This window comes from Polypterus senegalus, chromosome 10 (genome assembly GCF_016835505.1).
Source record: "Polypterus senegalus isolate Bchr_013 chromosome 10, ASM1683550v1, whole genome shotgun sequence".
Taxonomy (NCBI): domain Eukaryota; kingdom Metazoa; phylum Chordata; class Cladistia; order Polypteriformes; family Polypteridae; genus Polypterus; species Polypterus senegalus.
The window spans coordinates 22,611,975-22,636,525 of record NC_053163.1 but is presented as its reverse complement, the minus strand read 5'-3'; the positions used below and the strand labels follow the sequence as shown (position 1 = coordinate 22,636,525).

General features: G+C 38.6%; 1 protein-coding gene across 1 annotated transcript in view; it reads left to right on the top strand.

Moving 5' to 3' along the window:
• Positions 1 to 24,551, top strand: part of LOC120536928 — a 161,920-nt gene extending 137,369 nt beyond the window's left edge. Inside the window, exon 12 of the mRNA XM_039765509.1 lies at positions 23,770 to 24,551. Within this exon, the coding sequence (XP_039621443.1) occupies positions 23,770 to 23,790 (21 nt within the window). The 3' untranslated portion in view covers positions 23,791 to 24,551. The remainder of the gene's footprint in view (positions 1 to 23,769) is intronic.

Genomic DNA, 24,551 nt, shown 5'->3' with positions numbered 1-24,551 from the left:
AGGGTTGGAGCTCCTCTTAGCCTGTCTTAGCTTTTGTCTCCTATTGTCTGGTATTTTTTAGGATCTTAACAAACATTTAATCTCTTTTGCTTGCAGGTTTAGTCAATTAATTTTCCTTTCTAATTAATTTATAGTTGTAGTTTAACAATGAAGTACTTTTTGATTTCTTAATTGTGTTAGGTAGTCATTTAAGGATTTGTTTAATGATTTAATTTCTGTCTAGAATATAGGTTTGTCTCTTATTTGTTTGAACTTTAGTTAATTAGTTTTGAGACATCTTTGCCAGGATGAATCTGCAAACCAGAAAGCTAAATTTTGAAAGCCTTAAAGAAATAAATTAATTTGATTTTTAGATGCAACTTCATGTCAGTAACTTTGTAAATTGTTTCTTGGTTAATACATTTTTCTTTTCAACTTAGATCTCTATGAATCAAAGACACAATAAAAATGCAATTCTATTTTTGTTTGGTTTTATTTTCAATTATATTTTATTGTTATTCACGTGGCATCATCAGCACAACGCTATTTAATTTTGGCACTCGGTGGGATTTCTGTGTACTAGCTTGTCAGTACTGAACAAAATCTCTCACCTGTGCTTTGCTAAAATACTTTTAGGTTCTTCGAAATTTTTCGCTAGGCTCTTTTTTATTCAATATACTGGACAGTCATATGGTTGTTCAGACTTTTGACCCTGGTTGTTTTCTGACTAGCTTATTAAGGTTCTTCTTCATTGGTGGTCAAGTTAATCATAGAAATGCCTAAATCATTTTTCTGAGCCTATTAAGTTTGTTTTATATGTGCGCTCTGTAATGCTTATCGCGGAATGCTTAACATGGGCAGGCTGCACAATGTGGAGACCAATCTTATTTTCAGTAAACGCTGAAACGATTTAACACTGAACCACTTTGGGGTTGGTGGCAGGACTGGCACTTCTGCCGCTGTAAAAAACACACACTGTTCTGATTTGTTCGATCTAGCGTGGTGCTGAGGTGTTAGCTTTGCTTGGGTCCAAATTTGTGATTCTGATGAGGTTCGTTGTGTGGTGGTAGCAGCAAAGCGCTGTATCAGTGCATGCTCCCAACTTCTCCCTTTCTCCAGGTTTGTTAATAATGGCAGGCTTCATGCTGCTCAGACCAGTCCAGTTTTCCACTACTACAAGAGTGGAACCTCTAAATGCCTTAACATGGACAGGCTGCATGTTGTCACTCCCAATCTTTGTTCCCAGTTTTCCACCAATGATGGTAAGGACGGAATCTGAATGTTAATGTCCACTGTAAGGACTATAACTAGCAGGGACTGGCTACCCTGAAAGAATTGCACTGTATACCTTAACAAATACCAGGAGCCATGCTCCTCAAGGTTTCACAGACCACCACCTGCTTGTAATTTTCTACCTATGTAAGGATTTCATCTGAATGAGCACAGCATATTACATTACAGATGCTTTTAATACTTACACTCTGGCTTAAGATCCTACAGAACCTGGATACGTATTTCAATCCCTTGTTCCACAGAACCTTCAACTGTCGGTGATTGCTAAAGTCAGTAAATTATGCAGTTTCAGTGAGGTAACAACAAACTATACTTCAATCTAAACTTGTGTTTTGTATAAATAAAATGAAGGCTGCTGAGAGATATGCAGATATAAAAGTAAATGCTAAAAAAAGTGTTTTAACTTTTAGATTATATACAGTTTAGGTTCAGAATAACTAACTGGTATTGTACACTTATCAGAAAGTATTAAGTAAGTGCTTGTCCTACAAAATTACTAATTTTATCTTCATATTTCTTTTGCATATCCCTGTGACAGTCCAGGTTGACTCCACACTCCATGGTTGTTTCTGGGAGCCACTTGAACCCAGAACTGTCGTTAGCAAACTCAAGGATGAGTCGGGCAAACAAGGACACACACAGTCAGAAAGAGGTGGTGCAAAGCATTTTTGTACCTTTATTTGCAACAATGTCTACAAAACTTGAAGTCTCCTCTACTTACAGATGGTATCCTGAAGCTAGAGCAGACATCCTTTTGACAAACACAGCAAATCTTTAACTGGGCCCAGGTCCCTGCTGCCATCACAGTCTTCTGGCACCGAGCCTCACTTCTTCAACTCCCTCTGCCACACCTCGGTCTTACAAAGGAGCTGTCCTGAGCTACAAGTCACTCCATCTACCTAAAGATGTTCAGCTGAAGAGACCCTCTTCAGCCCCTCAGTGTTGACCATAAGCTCCTCCTCAAGGTTCTCTACCCTGCTGCCTGCTTCCTCATTACCACATGCTGGCATCTCCCAATCTGCCCGTCTCTGACATACTTTTCTTTAACCTTGGCTGGTCAGTCAGTCAGTCTCTTTCTTTCTTTCTTTCTTTCTTTCTTTCTTTCTTTCTTTCTTTCTTTCTTTCTTTCTTTCTTTCTTTCTTTCTTTCTTTCTTCTCCCTCAGATGTCCCTGGCAGGCTCCATTTGTAGAACTAATTGGGTACAGGTGCTGTTCTCCACCTGCTCCATGGTGTAAATGAAGCACTTGACTGACCCGCTTATATTTGCATGTAAATGCCTGATCAGCCAAGCACCCCAATCAACCTCTGAATGGCACCCACATGGAGTCTGCATGCTCTAGAATGGCCGATTATTTATTTACAATTTGAAATGCCACAAACCCATATTAAAAGTTAGGCGACCTATGGTATAGCGCAATGAATGCATCAAAGTTCAGAATCTGACAAAATGGTTGGAATACTGAAAGGTTTTAAAGGGAAGGCACTTGCAAAAAGTTTATAATTCATATCCATAAACTTGGACACAATGACATGTAGTGCTTGCTTAAGTAACATCATATCGATGATTGTCCTGCAACACCACTTCCAAAGTGATTGGCAGCAGGTCAAGCCCCCTAGCATTAGCAACGCCACTGAATACACAAAATAGTGGTGCCCACTAGGAAAATGAGGCAGAAATTACAAAACGTGAACCTGAAGAACACAATGAAAGTGACACAATAAATTCTATGAAATTTAGAAATTCACTAAGACAAATTTATTAAACCTTAGGAAAATGACTGTGCTACCCATTTATTTCTTCATTATCAGCACTAATTTTAGTTTTATATCTCCTCTCATTTTCTAACCCACTTAATCCTAACCAGGACAGCAGGGGGTCCTGGAGCCTATTCCAGCTAGCACAGGATGCAAGGCAGGAACAAACCCTGAACTAGGCGCCAGTCCATTGCAGGAAGAACTGACTCACACTCACCCACTAAACACACACTAGAGCCGATTCAGTGTTGTCACCTCACCTAACCTGTGTGTCTTCAGACAGTTTGAGGAAACTGGAGCACCTGAGGGAACCCACGTAGACACAAGACAAACATGCAGACACCACACAGGGAGGTCTCGGGACGTGAACCCTGGTCTCTTTATTCCTAGCAGCAGTGCCACTGTGCCACCCTAGTATTATATGTACATAATTGCTGTAATAACAGTACCTTAATTCTACATAAATGAGCATCTGAGCTTTCAAAGCTAAGATAATCTAATAATGCAAAGACAAGTTGTTCATGTTTCTCTCCTTTCTAAGAATCCGTGGATATGAAGCTTTTTTATACATTTATTTCTGCCAAGAATTATATAGGATGTAAAGAGCTGTGCATGGCTATTCTCAGGTGTAAAATTTGCATTTTAATTCAACTTCTTATCCACTGTTTGTTGTCCTCCCACTTAGTGTACTCTTAGAGGCCGACAGAGTTTTGAAACAGGCCACACACCTGTCTCAGTATGGCTGCTAAAATACAGTAGTCTTCATCATGGTCTTCTCTTCAAGGCCAGATGGTGAGTGAGTGAGAGGAAAAGGCAAGGTGACCAACTTTATACCATTAGTACCACAAAGCACAAACCAATAAGGTGTTGTGGTATACAATGGCCTCCAATTCAAAACCAATCATAAACAGCCATACTTCAGGTCAATGCAGTTAGTTTACTAGTCCCTTCCTGGGCCATTTACCATTTACCAATGAAAGCACTCAGGTACAACTTGTCCCCAGCTGCTTTGTTTATGCAGTTTATGGTCTTCCTGCTGTGGATGATTTATAGGCTCATGTACGGCCAAACACAGTCACCTTTTCCAAGCCGGTTTGAAAAACACTCCATTCCCCCACCATAGATTTCACATTGAGTCAATCCCAAAGACTGGGGAGTGGGTAAGTGTTGGGTGAGCACCAATGTTCTCATCAGTAAAGTAAAACCTGCTTCATGAAACACAATCTAATATTACATTAGCTGTGTCTAGTGTGGCGAAGTCGCTGGGGCTGCGACCCGGCCGGGACGCCTGGAAGGACAGGGAGGTGGAGTGTACGTCCTCCGGGCAACGAGGGGCAACCACCCTGGATCAGAGGAAGATCACGGGAGAAGAGTGAGGAGGCTCAAGCCCATTGGGACCTGTGGCCACCGCCAGGCGCGCCCGAGTTTCAGAGGGCCCGGAAATGATCTACTTCCACCACACCCTAGAAGATGGAGGAGGATCCCTCCAGTAAGTGTCGTCAGAGGGAGCACCTGGAGCACATCCGGGTGAGAATAAAAGGGCCCACCTTCCTACAGTCTGGGAGCTAAAGTCAGGAGTGAGAGCAAGATGAGGCTCCCGTGGAGAGAGGCAAGGCGGTCCAGGGACAGAGTGAGAAAAGCCCGGAGGAGTGGTGATTGGTGTTTGGAGCACAGTGTGCTGTGCGGACTGTTGTGCAAGTTGGAAAAAATAAAACGTGCTTTTTAGTAAGATGCGGTGTCTGTCTGATGGAGTTCGGCATGTCACTCACTAGCTACAAATAAAGACGTAGAAAACATTTATCAATATACAGTGTATGCTAGATATCACTCCACCACAAGCCGATAGATAGTCAGACCTTTACTGTTTGATAAAGAAGTATTAATTTTGCTTAACCATGCCAGTCCCTGAAATGAACTGATACAATTTTTACTGGTTAAAGAATGTCCAAAATCAGTCTGATTTTTATTGTTATTAGCATATACTTCCCTCTATGACATAAATTCTCTTAACTGCTGGGTGAATGAGTCTCCATTCTATTCTATTAAATTACATTCTGAAATATATGTTCTCATTTTTGGACCAAGTTGTACCAGAAATCTTTAGAAATACTCAGGTAGATAAAAATCATACTTATTTAATCAAGTTACGAATCACACCAGCAGAGCCTATTGCAGCAAAATCCAATGCAAAGCAAAAATAGGGACCACGAAAAAAGAGAATATATGAATTTGAAAAGAACTACAGTATGAGTATGTAAATCATTTTAACAGGACAGGACCATGATGCAGTGGTTATCACTATGGCCTAAACATGGTATAATACTTCTTAATAAAAACATTTAGCCTGTCCCAATTGTGTAAGTTGGCTTCACTTATATATGTAAAGTTCTGCTTTCTAGCCTGACTTAAACTAAGTAAATCTCTAAGGTGAGAAGACATATTATTATTATTATTACTAAGGAGCTTTGCCCCCTGCTTGCTTTGCTCACCAACCCCTGGGCCTGCGCTACACCTTAGCCTCTTTGCGGATCTGCCGCCGCATATGGGGATGTGGATATACAGTTTAAACAGATTTTTATTTTCATGGGAACTGTTACATATGCATCAACATAACGTATAACTGTCTGTGGTTGAATTTAATTTCTTTCTTACTATTAAATAAAATGACTTTTTGAATGTTTGGCACTGAGATTTGTTAATTGTCATTGCAAAAGCTATTCTAATGGGAAACTGTTAACGTTTTAATAAGAATGGCATATCAAGATCTCCTTTCTAAAGATGTACTACGTTACCTTTTTGGATACATCCTTCTTTCTACAGTAATTCTTGCAGTGGAAGAGCGGACGGTGTTAACAGTTGTAGATATTCTTCGGGATATTGTAAATTGATGTTTTCATCTTCCAACAATCACCACCAACTGTTTCAGCAGTCTATTGATACACATTTAACCAATTTGTGGTGTAACCATTCTACACTTTTGGACACATATAACCAATTTAATGTGTAACTGATCGACATTTTGGCATTAATTCATTTGACTTCCTCTTTTCTCAGTGCTAGGATTGCGTGTGTACTCATTTTTATGTTGATAACCCTTTATGATGAAATTCTTCAATAATATTTGGACATAATACGTCTTCTTTAACTGGGATCTTAAAGTGAGGAAAACATTAAAATGTGTAAGAGCTGAGAGCGCAGGAAGTGTGTCTGAGAAAAGCATTCACACGAATGAGAGTTGAGATGACCATTGTCTTGTTTGAAAATGTGACTTGAAAATATCTCTAGGCAAAAAGTTTTGTCTCGCAGGACTTGAAAAATCCAAAAGTCTTGTCACGTAGAAGGATTTTTTATATAATAGGAGATTATCATTCTTATTACAAGGGGCTCTGAACCCTGCTACTTCGCTCACTCCCGGTTTGGTTTACAATTTAAAGAGATTTTGATTTTCACGGAATTGTTACATATGCATTATTTTCACTTTTACTTTAAAACTTTTGTAAAAATAATACTTTATTTCCGGCCCTGGACATGGTTAAATCTCTTACTTGCAGGACGATAACGCTGCTCACATTGTGAAGGGGTGGTAGAACGACGCTAAGGAGATGCCATCGGATCAGCTGCTGTCTTTTGTTGCTGCTGAGCTGCGTGTTCTGCTTGTCGCTCTTCACGTCAATCATTTAAAAGCCTGTACAGCAGCTGTCCTTTTGCCACTTTGTGTCTCTGACACTCGCATTGTGGGGCTGAACACACGCTAAGGAGAAGCAGTCTGATCATCTGCTGGCTTGCTGCTGCTGGTGAGCTGCGTGTTCTGCTTGTCGCTTGTTGTTGTTTTTAGAGCTGGGAGCACATGAAGTGTGTCTGACAAAAGCATTCCAAGAACTGCTAGGTTAGATGTCCGTGAATTTGTTTTAAATGTTGTCTCACTGCCTTGTCTCGCGTGACGTTAAAGTGTCTCTCGCAGGACTCAAATTGTCTTCTGAGAAGATCACGTCTCGTCTCCCTAGTCTCCCTCCCAAGATTTTTTTTATAATAGAGAGATTATTAACATCTGTCCTCTTCATTCTTCATACAATCAACCATAACAAAATGACAATCTGGGCAGACCAGGTCACCTTATGCTTAACAATTTCTTTCAGCTCCTCCTGAGGAATTCCCAGATGTAGTCCATCCCACACATCCCAGGTCTGCCCCTCAGTCTTCTTCCAGTGGCCTTGCCCTGTGAGAGGTTTCCGGGCACATTCTAATTACTTACCTAAACCACCTAAAGTAATTCATCTCAAATCGAAGAACCAATAGTTCTATCCTGAAGTCCTGTCACATTACTGACCTCACCCTATAAGAGAGAGTGGTCCAGTAACCTTGGCCAGGAACATCATTTTTGCCTTTTTTTTAGCTCACTACCAAGATCTTGAGAACACGGGTAAGGATGAAAATGAAGACAGACCCATTGATTGAAAGCTTCATAAAAGGCCTTACCTCACGTCTCCACCAGTCTAGTACAATGTCTACACAACTGCTACCACAGAACCAATTTGTATGTCAATCTCACAATATCCTCTTCTCTAACTCGTGAACAGGTTCTCATGGTACTCTTCCTCATTTTCAAGAAATCATTCAGTCGAGAGATTTGATTCGCCCAACTCATAAAGCAGGATCACCAGGTGACTGTCCTTTAAAACTGTTTGTGTCAATCTGTATAGTATCATGATTCACAGGGAGGAGGGTGCATTTGAACTTAAGGATTTCTCAGGAAATGAAACTAAAAATATTGTTATGTAGTTGTTTGTATGAGAGACTCTTATAAAGACAACACACTAATGCAGAAGGACTGGTTACTTAATATTTATACTAAACAAACTCACCTACTGCTGTACCCAGAGACAAAACAAATGAAGATGACATCTCTGGATTGGAGAAAAAGCTGATTGGATACAACATTCCAGAAAAACAAACTCCACAAATAAGACACCAGAATTCAGCTGTGCTGAGATGGATCATCATAACAGTTTTAGTCTTCAATTTATAGCTTTGTACTAGTAAGAAATAAAGTAGGAAATTTTGTGGCTCATACCTGCTGAAGATTACTTGTTAAATACACATCAGAAAATGCAGAATTGTAAGTCGCTGCTAAAAGAAATACATGTTTTGCTTTTTTATCTATTTGTTTGCTCTTCTTTGCTCTAGATTTTAAATATGCACTTCTTATGTTCAGAAGTGTAAATGAGTGACATGTGATATGAATTCTGGTAGACACTGCATAGAGTGTGTGACTGAAAAACAACCTGTAAATAACAGAGATAAAGAATACTCAAAGAAATCATTGACAAAAAAATGTATTAAGAAAGATATAAAAACACATTTGAATGTCATATTCCAGTTGTATTTAACAGAAATTGTCATAATTGTGTGCTGTTATACACCATGTAGCATAAAGATAAAACATTCCAGGAAGTTATGGCTCAGTGTCTTGTAACATAAACTAAATTATTTTGCTTGTAAGATTTTTAAACTTATTAATAGATTGAATGTAAACAGATATGCATATAATTTGTCACATTAAACATTGTTGCATTAATTCAACTACATTGGTTTACTTTTTCATTTATTCTATGTATTGCTTTGTATGTCCTGTATTTATTTGTTTAGTGTTCTATGCAGAAAATATTTAAAAATTGCCTTGAGCATGGGAAGGGTGCTATATAAATAAAATGTATTATTATTATTATCATTATTATTATTATTATCTTTGTGGCCTCCTTCTTAGGGCCAGTTTATATTTCACGTTCAAAGCGTGAACATGTAATAGCTGCCACGTGTTCCCAGTGTTCATTAAAAGTAATGTGGACCACAGATCCCCATTGACGAGAAATCATTTTACAGTTCGAAAACTTCTCAGTTTAGCTTCTATTAAGAAGTTGTAGTTGTAGTTGTTGCAGTTGTATTTGTAGTAGTTGCACTTGTAGTTCTTGTAGTTGTAGTTGTTGTAGTTGTAGTAGTTGTTTTAGTTGTAGTTGTTGTAGTTGTTCTAGTTGTTGTTGTAGTACTTGTAGTTGATGTTGTAGTAGTTGTTGTTGTAGTAGTTGTTGTAGTTGTAGTTGTTATTGTTGTAGTTGTTGCAGTTGTAGTAGTTTTAGTTGTTGTAGTTGTTGCAGTTGTAGTAGTTGTTGTAGTTGTAATTGTTGTAGTTGTTGTAGATGTTGTAATTGTACTTGTACTTGTAGTTGTAAAAGTTGTACTTGTACTTGTAGTTATAGTTATAGTTATAGTTGTAGTAGTTGTTGTTGTAGTACTTGTAGTTGATGTAGTAGTTGTAGTTGTAATTGTAGTTGTTGTTGTAGTTGTTGTAGTTATAGTTGTAGTTGTACTTGTAGTTGTAGTTGTAGTTTAAGTTGTTGTAATTGTAATTGTAGTTGTTGTTGTTGTAGTTGTTGTAGTTGTTGTAGTTGTACTTGTACTTGTAGTTGTAGTTGTTGTAGTTGAAAACAGTGTCCTTCAAATAGTGGAGCAGGTGGCTTGTTACCTGCTCCTAAATAAACTACATGTTGACTTCACCCAGCCAGTCTGGGGACAACAATTTAGAAATATGATAAAGCTTGTGGAACTTGTAGAAACATATAGGATGGGCTCGCAATCTGGGAGGGCAGAACCATCCCTTAGTCAAACCCAGAAGAATTACATCCCAAAAATTAGGCCCCCTCACTACAAACTGGAGCCTGCACTGATGTCCCCGGACTCCCAGACACGCAAACTGCTCGGAGACAAGGAGGAATGCAGCGGGACGTGGAAGAAGGGCTGCTGTGCTCTGTCAAATCCCCTGACGATTTCACTTACATGAGTGGTAATTGGAAACGGATTAAAACTGTCTTGTTCAATTCCGGCATAACATTTACATTGTTGCCCACTGATTTGTGCTACCACAACAGTGGCTAACAGTTTAAGACTAGTCTAACCTGCATCCAGTTTTCAATTAAGTCCAAGATTATGGTTTTAGCCTCATCGGTTTAGGAGTAATCGTATGACAAACCGACACAGTCTTTAGCATTTTATATAAATAAATGATCCATTACACAGGTCATCTACTTCTTCCTAAATCTCCATGCATGCCCTCCTTTTCATTTTCAGTGTTATATTTAAAGAAAGGCATTTAATGCCTCGTCAATGAAATACTGTATTATCATATTGACCTGTATACTATTTATAAATAAAATAATTTTAGATTTAAAATTGTGCAACACCTGGAAAGAGAGACATGCCCTTATCATGTCTAAAATGTGTACAGGTTGATGACACAGCAATATTAAACAACTTTTACATTTATTTGAGTATTCTTTTTGACAAGTCATTCTGTTATGCTATCATTTAGAAGTAATGGCATAACATAGTAAGTTTTTTTGTTCTAACAGTGACATCCATGGCTTGTGTTTGCTTTCTCCCTTTAACTTGTGTTTCTTTTTTCAAGGTGGGGCATTGTGGCTTAGTGGCTAAGGACCTGGCAGGCATCCTACTGGGTTATCAGTTCAGCCCTGCTGCAGATTAACTGTATCATTCTGAGCAAATTATTTAACCTGTGAATCTGCCATTTTAGAAATATGAAACAGCTGTCCAATAGCTGAAATCTGTAGAGCCAAGCAAATAAAATGCGCATATAAAGAATGTGTTGATAATATTTTTCCCTTTTATGTCACTGTAAGTCACCTAGGCATTTTAAATAATAAACTTTAAATAAAAATCCCAATTATCTTAAATTATTCTGGCACAGTTTTATTAAAGTCACATGTATCCATATTAACAATACATGTGAAAGTGAACTATTATTTTAACCATTATGATCATTCATTAAAAATACATACAGTATGCTTGACCAAGGCCAGTTAAGAGTAAGAAAACAAACAATTCATATATAAAACAAAAAAGATGTAATGTATTGTATTTGAGGGAATGAATGGGGAAGCTCCATCCTGCAGTTCAGCTCTGGTCCACGTGAGACATTTCCCTCTGGGGACAGGCGGCTTTTACAGGATTCTGGCCAGAAGGATGGAAGTCAGTTGCCCTCAGGTGGCATGTTCTTGGCGCTGTGGGTGAAAAAAGACTCTGTACTGTTAGCAACAGTGCCCCCTGCTGTCCCAGACTGGAAGCACATTCCTCCAAGGAGCCTGAAAGGTGAGCCCCCGACACGCCCGACACGCCTGATAAATAACTTATGTAAAATACAGTTTCTATTAATTTGACAATTTGCTAAATTTGTCAATTAAATTTTTCCTATACAATCTAAAATGTGGCGTTAGTTGATTTAAAATGATAAAACAAACTTTAAAAATGATTGCGAAAGAAATAATCAACATTTTTCACTGAGGGAAAGACTCCAACTGCATTTATCATTTTTTTCTATTTTTTACATCTAATCTCCTAGTACATTTAGCAGTTAATTCCATCCAACATGTTAGAATTGCACCAACAAAATATAATCACTTCTTTAGATCTTTGCCTTTCACAGTAATTATTGCCACCTCCTCCTTCACCCAAAATAACAAAAACACTTTCAGTTAATGTAAAAAACAAGTGGTATTGTATTAAAAATGTACAAATATCTTTTTGGTCAGTTCTCTATTTTGGTCCCTATTAGAAATTTGTAAATAATAATTTCTTGTTTGTTGTTTTTCTTTCTGATTATACGGATCTTTATCTCTATTCTGGTGACAGCTTACCATCATTATTTTATGTATTCAATTTTCCATGGCACTTGCTCTTTGGAGATAAAGACACTGTGCATTTATCAGCGTGTGATGTGTATATTGTTTGACAGGTGACATTATCATCACAGCCCTTCTCCAAAAAGTGGCTTAGTCTGTTAAAGCCTTTTGGAAAAACATCTACTCTAAACTGTCTTAAAAATTGATTAATTTACCACAGTAACCCAGCCACAGGGGATGCACAAACCGCTGTGTTTCTTCGTGCGGTCCCAAGCCCAGATAAATGAGGAGGGTTATGTCAGGAAAGGCATCTGATGTAAAAATTTTGCCAAATCAATATGTGGACAACAATACAAATTTCCATACCGGATCGGTTGAGCCCCGGGTTAACAATGACCACCACCAGTGCTGTTAGCCAACAGGGTGCTGGCGGACATTGGGCTACTATTGGCCAAAGAAGAAGAAGGAGAAGAATAGGGGAGACGTGTCCGGAGGCAGGAGGAGAGGAGGAAAGTAAAGAGAGTGGAACTGAGGGTAGGAAATTTGAATGTTGGCAGTATGACTGGTAAGGGGAGAGTTAGCAGATATGATGGAAAGAAGGAAGGTTGATATATTGTGTGTGCAAGAGACTAAATGGAAGGGAGTACGGCCAAGTGGATCTCAGGTGGATTCAAATTGTTCTATCATGGTGTGGATAGGAGGAGAAATGGAGAAGGAGTTATTCTGAAGGAACAGTATGTCAAGAGTGTTTTGGAGGTGAGGAGTGTCAGACAAAGTAATGATTATGAAGCTGGAAATTGGAGGTGTGGCGATGAATGTTGTTAGTGCATATGCACCGCAAGTTGAGTGTGTGATGGATGAAAAGGAAGATTTTTGGAGTGTTAGATGAAGTAAAAGCAGTGTACCCAATGGACAGAAAGTAGTGATTGGAGAGGATTTCAATGGACATGTTGATGAAGGGAACAGAGGAGACGAGGAGGTGATGGGTAGGTATGGTGTCAAGGAGAGGAATGAAGAAGGTCAGATGATAGTGGATTTTAAACAAAAGGATGGACATGGCTGTGGTGAATACATATTTTAAGAAGAGGAGGAACCTATAGTGACGTACAAGAGTAGAGGAAGATGCACACAGGTAGATTACATCCTATGCAGAAGAGTCAATCTGAAGGAGATTGAAGACTGCAAAGTGGTGGCAGGGGAAAGTGTAGTTAAACAGCATAGGATGGTGGTCTGTAGGATGACGTTGAAGATCAAGAAGAGGAAGGGAGTGAGGGCAGAGCCAAGGATCAAATGGTGGAAGTTGAAAAAGGAAGACTGCAAGGTTGAGTTTAGGGAGGAGGTGAGACAGACACTGGGTGGCAGTGAAGAGTTACCAGAAAGTTGGGAAACTATGTAGTAAGGGTGACAACAAGAAGGGTGCTTGGCGTGACATCTGGACAGAGGAAGGAGGACAAGGAAACCTGGTGGTGGAATGGGGAAGTACAGGAGAGTATACAGAGGAAGAGGATGGTAAAGAAGAAGTGGGATAGTCAGAGAGATGTAGAAAGTAGACAAGAGTACAAGGAGATAAGGCGCAAGGTGAAGAGAGAGGTGGCGAAGGCTAAAGAAAAGGTGCATGATGAGTTGTATGAGAGGTTGGACACTAAACAGGGAGAAAAGGACCTGTACCGATTGGTTAGACAGAGGGACTGAGCTGGGAAAGATGTGCAGCAGTTTAGAGTGATAAAGGATAAAGATGGAAACATACTCACAAGCGAGGACAGTGTGCTGAGCAGATGGAAAGAGTACTTTGAGAGGCTGATGAATGAAGAGAACGAGAGAGAAGAGGTTGGATGATGTGGAGATAGTGAATCAGGAGGTGCAACGGATTAGCAAGGAGGAAGTAAGGACAGCTATGAAGAAGATGAAGAATGGAAAAACTGTTGGTCCAGAACTGGAAGTGATGTTCTTGGGGAGGAACTGGAAGAGACGTCCTCTGGCCTGAATCAGGCAGAATTTCCTGTGTCCGGTCTACAGAGATAAAAGAGGAAGGTTTAATGCACCCTGCCACCCTCTAGCCTGGTATGGAACTACCTTCTTTAGGTCAATTTAGCTGCCTCCCATATGCACATGTGTGACAATATATTTCTACACATTGTGAGCGTTGGCCCGGCACAGACAGACGGACAACATTTTTTCACCACACACCATTTATTAAGCAATACTATTTACAGTTTGTGCTCACGTGCACCCCCAGTGCCTTCTCGCACCGATTTCCCCAATGTCCAGGCCCACAGTCTCTTGTGCCTTCCTGGCCGCCTCCGTCCTCTCTCTCCAGCTCTGTCCGCTTCCTCCCGACATCCACCACCGACTGGAGGGAGGCGGCCCCTTAAATAACGCTCCCGGATGAGCCCCAGGTGTTCCCGGCATTCCCTCCTTAGCCACGCCCCAGCGTGGCGGAAGTGTCGGCTGTCTTCCTGGCAGCTCTCCGGGCGCCACATAAAGTCTTCCCCCCGGCACTTCCGCCACACCAGGAATAATTAGGCACTGGGCGCCACCTGACGGTGGCCACGGGTCCCTACAGGGCTGGGCTTTCAAGCCCTGTACCCGAGGCCCCCTGCATAACCAGGACGGACGCCCCACTAGGTCTTGAGGAGGCACTCGCCCTCCTCTGGTCCTCTAAGGCGTCCTGGTCGGGCTCCAGCCCCAGCCGAGGACCGTGCCGGGATAAACCGGCATCGGGCGCCGCCTGGCGGTGACCACGGGCCCCAACAGGGCTGGGCTTCCAAGCCCTCCACCCGTGGCCCCCAACAGAACCAGGACGGACGCCCCTCACGGTCTGGAGGAGGCACAAGCCCTCCTCTCGTCCTCCTGGGCCTCCGGAGACTACAACATATATATACACACACACACAAACTGAACTTACAGTGAAAGAAAAGTAACCTTAACAAATGAAATAAGTGAATCCTGACCAAAGTCATTTAGCATTATCCCTGGAATATAGCCAGATGACAATGGATAGAGGAATACAAATCCTGCAGTCAACAGCATTACTAGACATAGTCCATGGTCAGTCATAGCACAAAGTACCAGTTCTGAAGCCCCCAACACATACAGCATTCTATAATATAATAAATATTAGATGGATAGTTAAATAAGAAGCAGATGTATTCATTCAATGAATCCCAAGGCTCCGAGTATCTCATGGTGTCAGAAGCACTTTCACAAGAATGAGACAGTCACATAAATAAGCTTCAACTGCAGATTCCATATGTAAAGTGTATAGAAAATTTTGAAATGTTACGTTTTTGCAGTTTGATTTTTAATAGTTACTTCCCTAAAAATGTTCTGTGTATTTTTGTTAACAGGTAATTATAGGAAATGTAAAGAAGGTTCTTCTTCAGCAGTAATAAAAAAACTTTTGAGAAAACAAACAATACCTGTTATCTGTAACAACACAAAAGGAGTATTCTACAGAAATGAGATTACAAAAAAGGTAATGGTACCATAGGTATAAAACTAAAAATACATTTTAACCTGGGGCAGAAAATGAAGTGTAAGGATTCAGAATGGTATGCAATTGTTTTTGATCCCTTTGCCAGTTGTGGATCAGTTGCATAATGCTGAACACCACCTTCTTGACTAATTTTTAATGGCATAAAACATACCATAGTAATGAAGTAACAAGTGTTTGCTTGAGGCTTTTTGTGTTTAATGTCATACCTGCCATTATATCATCATGGTCTGTGCTTTTGTATGAAATGATCTAATTGTAAGTCAATTTCCTATCTTATTTGAGGACATGAACAGAAGTGTAGAAAATCGGTTTTTGTAACTGCTGTTTTCATTTTCTTCATACTCATCATAAAGGGAAAGCTTCATAACAGAATAAAAATTCTAACATTATGTTTCCAACTGATTATCATGTTGTCGTTGCTCCTAAATATTATTTAATCAATTCTGGAGTGGTGTCTGTCTTTGTTTCGTAGCAGATATAAATCATGAACAAGTCCAGCAGTTTCCATCAAATGCTATGCTTTTATTATAATCCTGAAAGTTAGACCTTTACTGATCACAAGAAAATAATGGGTTGTCAAATTTTCCAGTTTATGGAAAATGATTTGAAAAATTAACTAATTTTAATAAAACTAATGCTTCCAATTATTTTCACCTTGCTATTATTTTATTTTTATCATGGAAGGAATATATTGAGACTTAGCTTCTTATAAATGCATTTGTTGCCAATAAGAAATCACTAAGGATGCCAACCTTCTTTGTATTTCATCTTCATACAGAAGGGACAATACATTTTATCAGACTTATTTTTCTTTATCTTCTGGCATCATTAAAACCTTGAAAGTGTATTTTTACTTTAATTTTGTCAAAAAATTAAATTGATATGACTATGGGGAAAGATTAATATTCATAAAGAGTTAACTCTTCTGTTTCTTTTTCTAGGTGAATCTTCTATACTTTCTAAGGATGTGTGGTTCTTCCCTGGTGAATTTGAACTTTTATCAGGAAATGAAAAGTCAAAAAATTGGAAGAAGAGCATATATATTGATATGAAAAGGCTTAAGAAAGTGAGTCATAGTAGCAAACTCACAAGTGTTAATTACAAATATATTGGCATCCTTAATAGGTTTGATTGCACTCCAATGTGGCGGTTCAGGGAGGATGCCATAAAATCTTCCTCAGAAGCAGTTAAAAAAGACAGTGATAAGAGTCTGAATTCAAATCTAGTTCTTGGAGAAATAAGGAGAAAAAGCGTATCTTCCTGAGTGATTTTTAGAATACTAAAGGCAAACAATTAATAAAATAATTGTTTGACTGCCCTTATTAATTAACTGGCCTGTCCTAGCAGCCAAAGACACAACGTATTGGGCTAAACTTTGTGAAGCAAAATAAAACAACATGTATTTATGTTTTGTCACTTATCTTTCCTATATAAATGTCTAACATGGCAGTCATGAAAGGTTCTGAGGAGCTATCATGCAGAGCTAACAGTTTATTTTTTGTGAATGCTGGGCCTTCATTTAAGGGTGCTCCCCAGCCATTCAGAAGAAGGTCTGTAGTTTATTTAACAATACTTTAACAAAAATACAGATGTTTGTGACATATCCAACGTATGTGACAATGCAGTTTTTTTTATGGACGTTTCAATCTTCTTTGCTGTTTGTATCATGTTGGTCTCCATTGAATCCTATTGTCTCAGAAAGTCTGTTCTCATTAAAAAGATGAGATTAAAACTTTTTCACAGCCATTACTACGAATAACACAGGGTAAGCAACAGATAATATTCCACTCATAAATGATATGTTTTTCTTTAATCCATGATCCCGTGTTAGCCAAATTAGAGCTTGATTCAAAAAATGCAGAAGTCTATCCATATTCAAAAAATCCATTTCTACACACCACAATTAGTGTCTCATTCCATCAACAGAAATGTACAGGGAATATATAGAATTGTCTGGGACAGTCCTAATGCTCTGTTTACATTTATGAGTTTGTGTGTGTGTATGTATATATATATATATATTTATTTAAGTATCAAGAAACATCAAAAGACAATCTGAATTCCCTATGGGAGGCAAGCCCTTACTCCCTATGCCTGTTACTCAGACTAACTCTCAGTCAGTAGAAATATTTCAGATGCTGCATTAAACCTGTCACTCAAGAAGAACTAGGCTGGGCCTATAACCTTATTGAGAATTAATTTAAAAACTTTACAGTTCCTAAGAAAGACCATCATAGAGATTTGGTTCTGAGATTTTAGCCTTGAACTTCCTCAGCGACATACAGGATACCAGCAACCTTACATGTGCTGAGACTGAAAGGGGGCAAAAAACTTTCACTTTTCAATTTTTTATTTCATCAAATAAAGCATAACTGTACAGTAACATTTTCAATAAGATGCCATTGTTTCAGTTTTCTGTAAAAGCTTTCCATTTTCACTTCAGATCTCAACAAAACATGTACTTTGGTTAGGGTGTCCCACCTTTGCATAGAAGTGTAGATTGCACTTCAAACTTCCAATATTACACATAACCCTAAATGATTTACGCTTATGTCTTAACAACACTCTTCTTATCCTCTTCCCTGCATAACAGCTAGTAGAGAAAAGCTGTAGACTTGATTGAAACAGGAGCCTGACACTATAAGTGTGAAAGAAATGGGAAGAGAACAGTGAAAAATACAACTGGAGATATAAAGTAGGCCCTTCACATCCATCTCCTGTACTTTTGTTAAACACCTCAGGAGAGATGAAAGGTTATATAGCAAAAGCAAAGCCTCTGTTTACCAGTTACGAGGATTTAAATGGAGTACACTATGTATTCATTGATGTTTTGGACATGTAGTTAATTAGTATCATTACTGATTTCTTTCTACAGCATTCAGATGTTTCTGGTTATGACCTAACCAAACTTGGCAGGATTACACTCTATGATTTGTTTATGGTAAGTATGATCATCTAGATAAATATTTTTGATCCTGGTATGAGTCCCAGTGATAAAAGCACAAGACATTTTCTAAGAATTTTGAAAGTACTTTAGAGTTGACAATTAATTATAACTTTGACAATGTACACATTGCTCTGCAAATGCTGTGCAGCGCAGGTTCTTAGTCGAGAACTCACTGCAGTTATCTGAAACCTTGGTATTTATGAGAAGAAAAACTTTCAGTAGATGTTAGAAAGGCCGCTACCCCAGAATCCAATAGTCTAAGAATAAGCTAAGGTTCTCCACAAGTGTGCAGTGCAGCAGTTGCACAGCTGGGCTTCTTTCTGGCGCCCTGTTGAATGGTTCTTCATCCTGGCCCCTCAGCCATGCATATGCACCAGAATACTTGAACTAAATAGTTGAAAACTTCAATCGAGACACCAAATGACAAGCACAGACTGAGGGTGTAATTGCAAATGTTAAGTGAAATGGCAAACAAGTCTATGGTAAAAGAAAACAAAGTGAAAAACTACACAAACCACCAATGCCACTCAAAACTAATTTGGCCCACAAAACCAGAGTGCCAGGTGAATGAGTGCAAAACCAAAATTGCCATTCTTGTATAACCCAGATTACTCAACCATGCTCTATACAAAATCCCAATTTAATACCAATGTCAATTGCAATAAACCTGTTAAAGCTTAATTAGCCCAGGAGGCTTCAAATTATCCAGTATGACAAACCACTAAAGCAAATAATCCAGTAAGACAAACAATGAAACAAAAACAGAAATCAGATAATCAAACCATAAATAAACAGTGGATAGAAAAGTAATCCATGTCCTCTCTTAAAAAAGAAACAAAACATGAGTGTAATATAATACAAAGGAAAATCTAACAAAAAATAAAACTAAAACAATATCTCAAGCGACTTTTGAGTAGGGTTCTAATATACAACAGTTAACAAACATTTACTTTTTGCAGACTACAAGGAGCCATAGATCACCTTAAACTATATACCTAACAAAAGAATTTTAAAAGCTAAGAAAATGACCCACCACAAAGTAACAATAGATAATCATTTAGTAACAATACCAGGCCCAACAGTTTCTCCATAGCTCTACAGGAACTGCCTGACCTGATATACTGTAGCTAACACAGCCCTACTTCAGATTCTTCTGGGTCCTAGTGTCTCTAATAAATTAATGAACTGTATATACTTTGTCAGTGTTTTCTTCTACGGATCAGTATATTACATGCAACATAGTTGATATTTGGTCTCATACACTACATATGAACATTTACTGACTTCACTGTAACAGATAAATCAAAAAGACTGCAAATTTGTGTGTGTTGTGCTGTAAACTACTTGCAGTAGCATTGCTCCAACTCAGTTCATCATGACACATATTCTCCTCATAACACAGAAAAATATGTTCATGAATATTTTAAAGATAGGTTCCATTAAACATCGATTTATATTCCATTTTTCTTTGTATGTAATTACATTATCAAAATGGCTTAATCAATTCCTGGCCTTCTGGGGATACCTTTCAGTATGTACGCATGTTTTTCAAACATTTAATTTATTGCATGGATTGTCTGGTTCAGTGTTACAAATTTATTGTTTGACTATAGCAAAAAACCTAAACTGGAACATTCAACTCACAAATACCAAAAAGTGAAGGATTTAAACAAATTAAAATTATTAACATATAATAAATAATAATTCATCCATACATCGCTCTATTATAATAAAAAATCTTGGGTCGAGGCGTGATCTTCTCAGAAAGACACTTTAGTCCCGAGACTAGACTTTACAACCTTTAGATGCAAGACCCATGAGACGGTGACTTTTATACATCATGGCCTACTTACAAACAATTTAAAACAAGATCATGGACATCTAACCTCTCAGTTGTTGGAATGCTTTAGGCAGATACACGTCATGTGCTCCCAGCTCTTTAAAGTTTTATACGTTCTAGATGGCATGTCAACGACTAAGCGAAGAAGAAAGAGCAGCACATCAAAAGAGACGCAAAAGCATTGGAGAGAAAACAATGCAAACAAGAATGCACAAAAGAACAATAATAATCCATCCATTATCCAACCCGCTATATCCTAACTACAGGGTCACAGGGTCCGCTGGAGCCAATCTCAGCCAACACAGGGCGCAAGGCAAGGAACAAATCCTGGGCAGGGCGCCAGCCCACTGCAGGACACACCCACACACCAAGCACACACTAGGGACAATTTAGAATCGCCAATGCACCTAACTGCATGTCTTTGGACTGTGAGAGGAAACCCACACAAACACGGGAGAACATGCAAACTCCACGAGGGAGGACCTGGGAAGCGAACCCAGGTCTCCTTTCTGCAGGCAAGAACAATAATAATCTATGTGCAAATTCAGAAAATAAGGAAAGTTATAATCAGCATGGACCAAGTGGAGTTGAAAACCTAGCAGGTCCAATCGGGGTCAGAAATAAAAGACTTCATAAAGACGTTCAAAAACGTTGACGTGATACACATGCAGAGTAGGTTAGAGAATATGAAAGTAGTAAAATTCAAAAGTATCAAAAAAGAGAAAGTAAAGATCGCATTAGCACAAACAAATGGGAATTATTACTTGATGAAATAACGGAACAGCAAAAAGTGGTCGAATATACGGACATGGGTAGATATTGTTTGGCTATAAAGTTTAAGTCGGAGACTTGTAGATCGTCTAATTCGCGTTGTCATCAGGGAAAAATAGTGTTGCCTCCCAATGAAGAGGCGTATCTGTGAGAATTAAAAGATTTGTTGTTTGGTGAAAGTGAAATCCACAAACACTACAGGCAAAATATCCAAGTCTACAATAATCTTTTCGCGTTTGCATCATTCAATGCTCAAAACATTGATTTACACAATAATAGACCATACGCTTTAAGAATCTGTGGTCCTGCAACAATTAAAACAACAACAAGTTTAATTTCAAAGAAACCACAATTCAGTCAGGTGTGTATTTCTGATCACAGAGAAGCGATGCAACATAGAATCGAAAGAGTATGTAACAATTCCCATGAAAGTAACAATCTCTTTAAATTGTATATCCAGATAACCAAACCTGGGGTGGGTGAGCGAGCAAGGAGGCGGAGAAGCCCCTAGTTTTCTAAAAATACAAACTGAGAATGAATTTAAAATGGCTGGTGATGCAGTTGACCCCATTGAATGGGTCACAAAAAGTACAAAAGCTACCATTTTTATTTCTGCTTGTAAAGCTTCAGCAGCAGAGATAATGTGAAATGAATGGATGAGAGCTTTTGCTATGTGTCTCTTCTGGTGCGATACAATTACTGTAGTTATTTGACCACTGATAAACAAGACATATTTTTGCATAAGTTAAGTAAGCGAAAGTGTGTCTTGCAATATAGCAAGGCACTGCGGCCATTAACTCCTTCCAACTGCTGCTTGTCTACTCGTACAGTATGCAATGGACCAACAAACAATTTTATAGAACTTTACTTAGCAGATTATCATTTTTCTGGGAAGGTGGAAGGAAATGTTGCAGACACCCAACGTGCCTGGATGACCTTTTCATTTGCAGTAAGGAGTGTCATCTTCAGATGTTGTGCTGCTTCAATCGGCATCCCGTGGAGATCCAAACCATTTGCAATCATCAGAGCTAATCCTACCTGTCCTAAACTCTTCCTCTTTTGATTCTTGTATCCCCACTCATCATCCCCAGGTGACATACAGTATGTGTGGAGCTGACATCAACACGTTAGAAATAACAGTGGAAATTTTGTGGATTTTCCATAGCTTTCAGAAGTAGTTCTGGAAAAAATCAGTTGAATGTGCTGAACATTGCGATATTGGCTTTTGCATTTTGAATTTTAAGTATCAAATTAGCTCACTGTCTTCTGGAACCACATCAGCCAGCTGCTGCACTTCCAGCACAGATATCAAAACGGACTAGCTATGGCGTTCTTAGCCCAATTACTTCAACATGTATTCAGAATTGCAGAAAACATCATGAGTGGCATTATTCAAACATTATGCCAAACATCAGGAGTTGAAAAGGAAAAAGGCTTCATTCTTTGTTTCAAGCTACATCCACAATTACAAAGATAAGAAGTATTAAAAATTTGTGTTTACTATGAACTTACCTGGGACAAGTATGTGATTACATTAGGCCTCTTTATTAAAACAGAATTTCAATACTTAGTCATTAAACTTTATTCACGGACAGATGAATATGTATGCACGCTTACAAGTTATGTCACCCAGGGATGAATCACAAACAGAATAAGCTGGCATTATCAACAGCAGGAGCGCCTATAAAAACAGCAACTTTGCACCATTGCACATTCTTTTCCAACTAGTGTGACAAATGGAAAACAGTCCTTCTAAGGACAGTGAACCATCTTAAAGAGCCATGTAAAGAGCAGAGAATTCCACCATTGTGGTGCTGAAATACAAAATAATGTGAGTCACTTGGACATCTTACCTTGTAAAAAGCAAATTTCTCTGTCTGACTCAACAAAATGGTGAATGGCAAATTGTTGCTTCATTGTAAGGGTCTCAATTTGTTTCGTCAGCTGGAGGTTCTCCTCTCTGAGAGACATGTTTTCATCAAATGCTACATCGACATCAGATAGATCCAGAACTTAAGTGTAGTTGCTGTCCTTGAGGATTTTATCCTCCTCCTCCTCCTCACTCAGTGCATTATCCTCCGTTGGTTACTTTCTCCTCACCCAAACCCCTGGTCTTGAAAGTGAAACGGAGAAATTGTTCCACTCAAACAATGTAGGAACTGCTCCCTTCTTCAGCAGACGCCACCCTGTCTCAGACCGCAGCTCGCCAACATCGACTATTTTAAAATGCCGGCTACAAACTCGGGTATGTTGACCAATTGTAAAGCTTTCTCTCCAGATAGCGACAATCCATTTAGATCGGGTTTCCACAACAGAGGGAAATGTATGAAAACTAAGCACCTTGTTGTACTTACTGGAAGCTGAACATAAAGATACACAACAGAGTTCAGCTGTAGAGCTCTCTGTACACTGAGACTTCTTTTTTGCAGACATTCTTGCCACTAAACAAAAACCACAACTGCAGTATGGATAACAGAAGAGACTGAGCTGGCTGAGATCTCACCAGAAGTACATCAGCACTAACCATATGGTGCATATAGCCCATTGAATTGAAAATGGGATGATATTGCCAAGCTCTGGTGATATCATGGTAGCCATTTTATTTAAGTGTAAGGTCCATATAATTAATCGGAACTCTGTTTACATCATTGACAAAATAACTATAAAATTAATGTAATTGTCAAAGCATCTTTTCACAATTATATATTTTTTCCCAGCAAACAGAACAGAAAACTCGAATCAGAAAGTACGCCAATCAGTCATTATGGTAAGAGTTTAACCGTTTCACATTCTTTTTCTGTATTCTTCTATTTAAAAGCTACAACATCTTTCTATAATGTTTTTATTTTTGAGTAATGCAGTCGGCACTTCAAAGTCCAGATTCTACTGCACTAAACCGCATGAGCTCTTAAGTCTTAAATTTTATAAACTGGTTATTCTCTCAGATACATGAAGTTTTTTTTCCTTTCCTAATATAGATTTTGTTTTCTGTTTCAGGAATATCGACATTTATTTTAGGAATGAAGTTTGTGGATGGATGAAACTTTTGGAATAACCTATGGCTTGATTTATTGTTATTTCTCATAAATTACTGGATGCATAGTTTTAGACTTCAACAGAAATGAACACTACAACACATGACAAAGTTTATATAATGTTTATATTTATCAATAACTTCTTGTCATTTTTGATACAGTAGCACCCCTTGGTCTGTTAGGGTTCTGGTTGTTTTTCAAGTCAATACCTCAAGAGACCATTGAGAGGGGAGGTGTAGACTTAAAATGTTTTATAATAATCAAAATAATTCAAATTAGACAGAATATCAGATTATTTCAGTGGGAACCTCACCCGCTCCATTCTCTCTCTTTCCTTTTTGCTGGTCTTCCCTTAATTGTTAATTCTTTTTCCACGTTTCCTCTTTAAGTTGAAGACCTCAGTTTATCTATCAATTAGTGAAGTTACTTTTACTGTTCGTAGCCCGGCCACTGAGGCGTTAACTGCTGATACCCTTCTTACTCTCCTTTGTAGGCTGGCTTATGTTTTGTTTTATAGAAGTATAAATTTAAATGGCATTTATTTTCCCAACTGAATGTTGTTTTACTAATTTTAGATTAGAGGCTCTCTTTTGAGGTTTTTTGATGTTTGCTCCAAAACTGATTTTGGTTTAGCATGTTAAGCATTTGGTTTAGGGTGGGTGCTTCTTCTCTTTCTCCATCTTAGCTTTTTGGCTTTTGGTTGGTATTTTTAGTATGTTAGCAAAGATTTATTTCAGGGTTCTC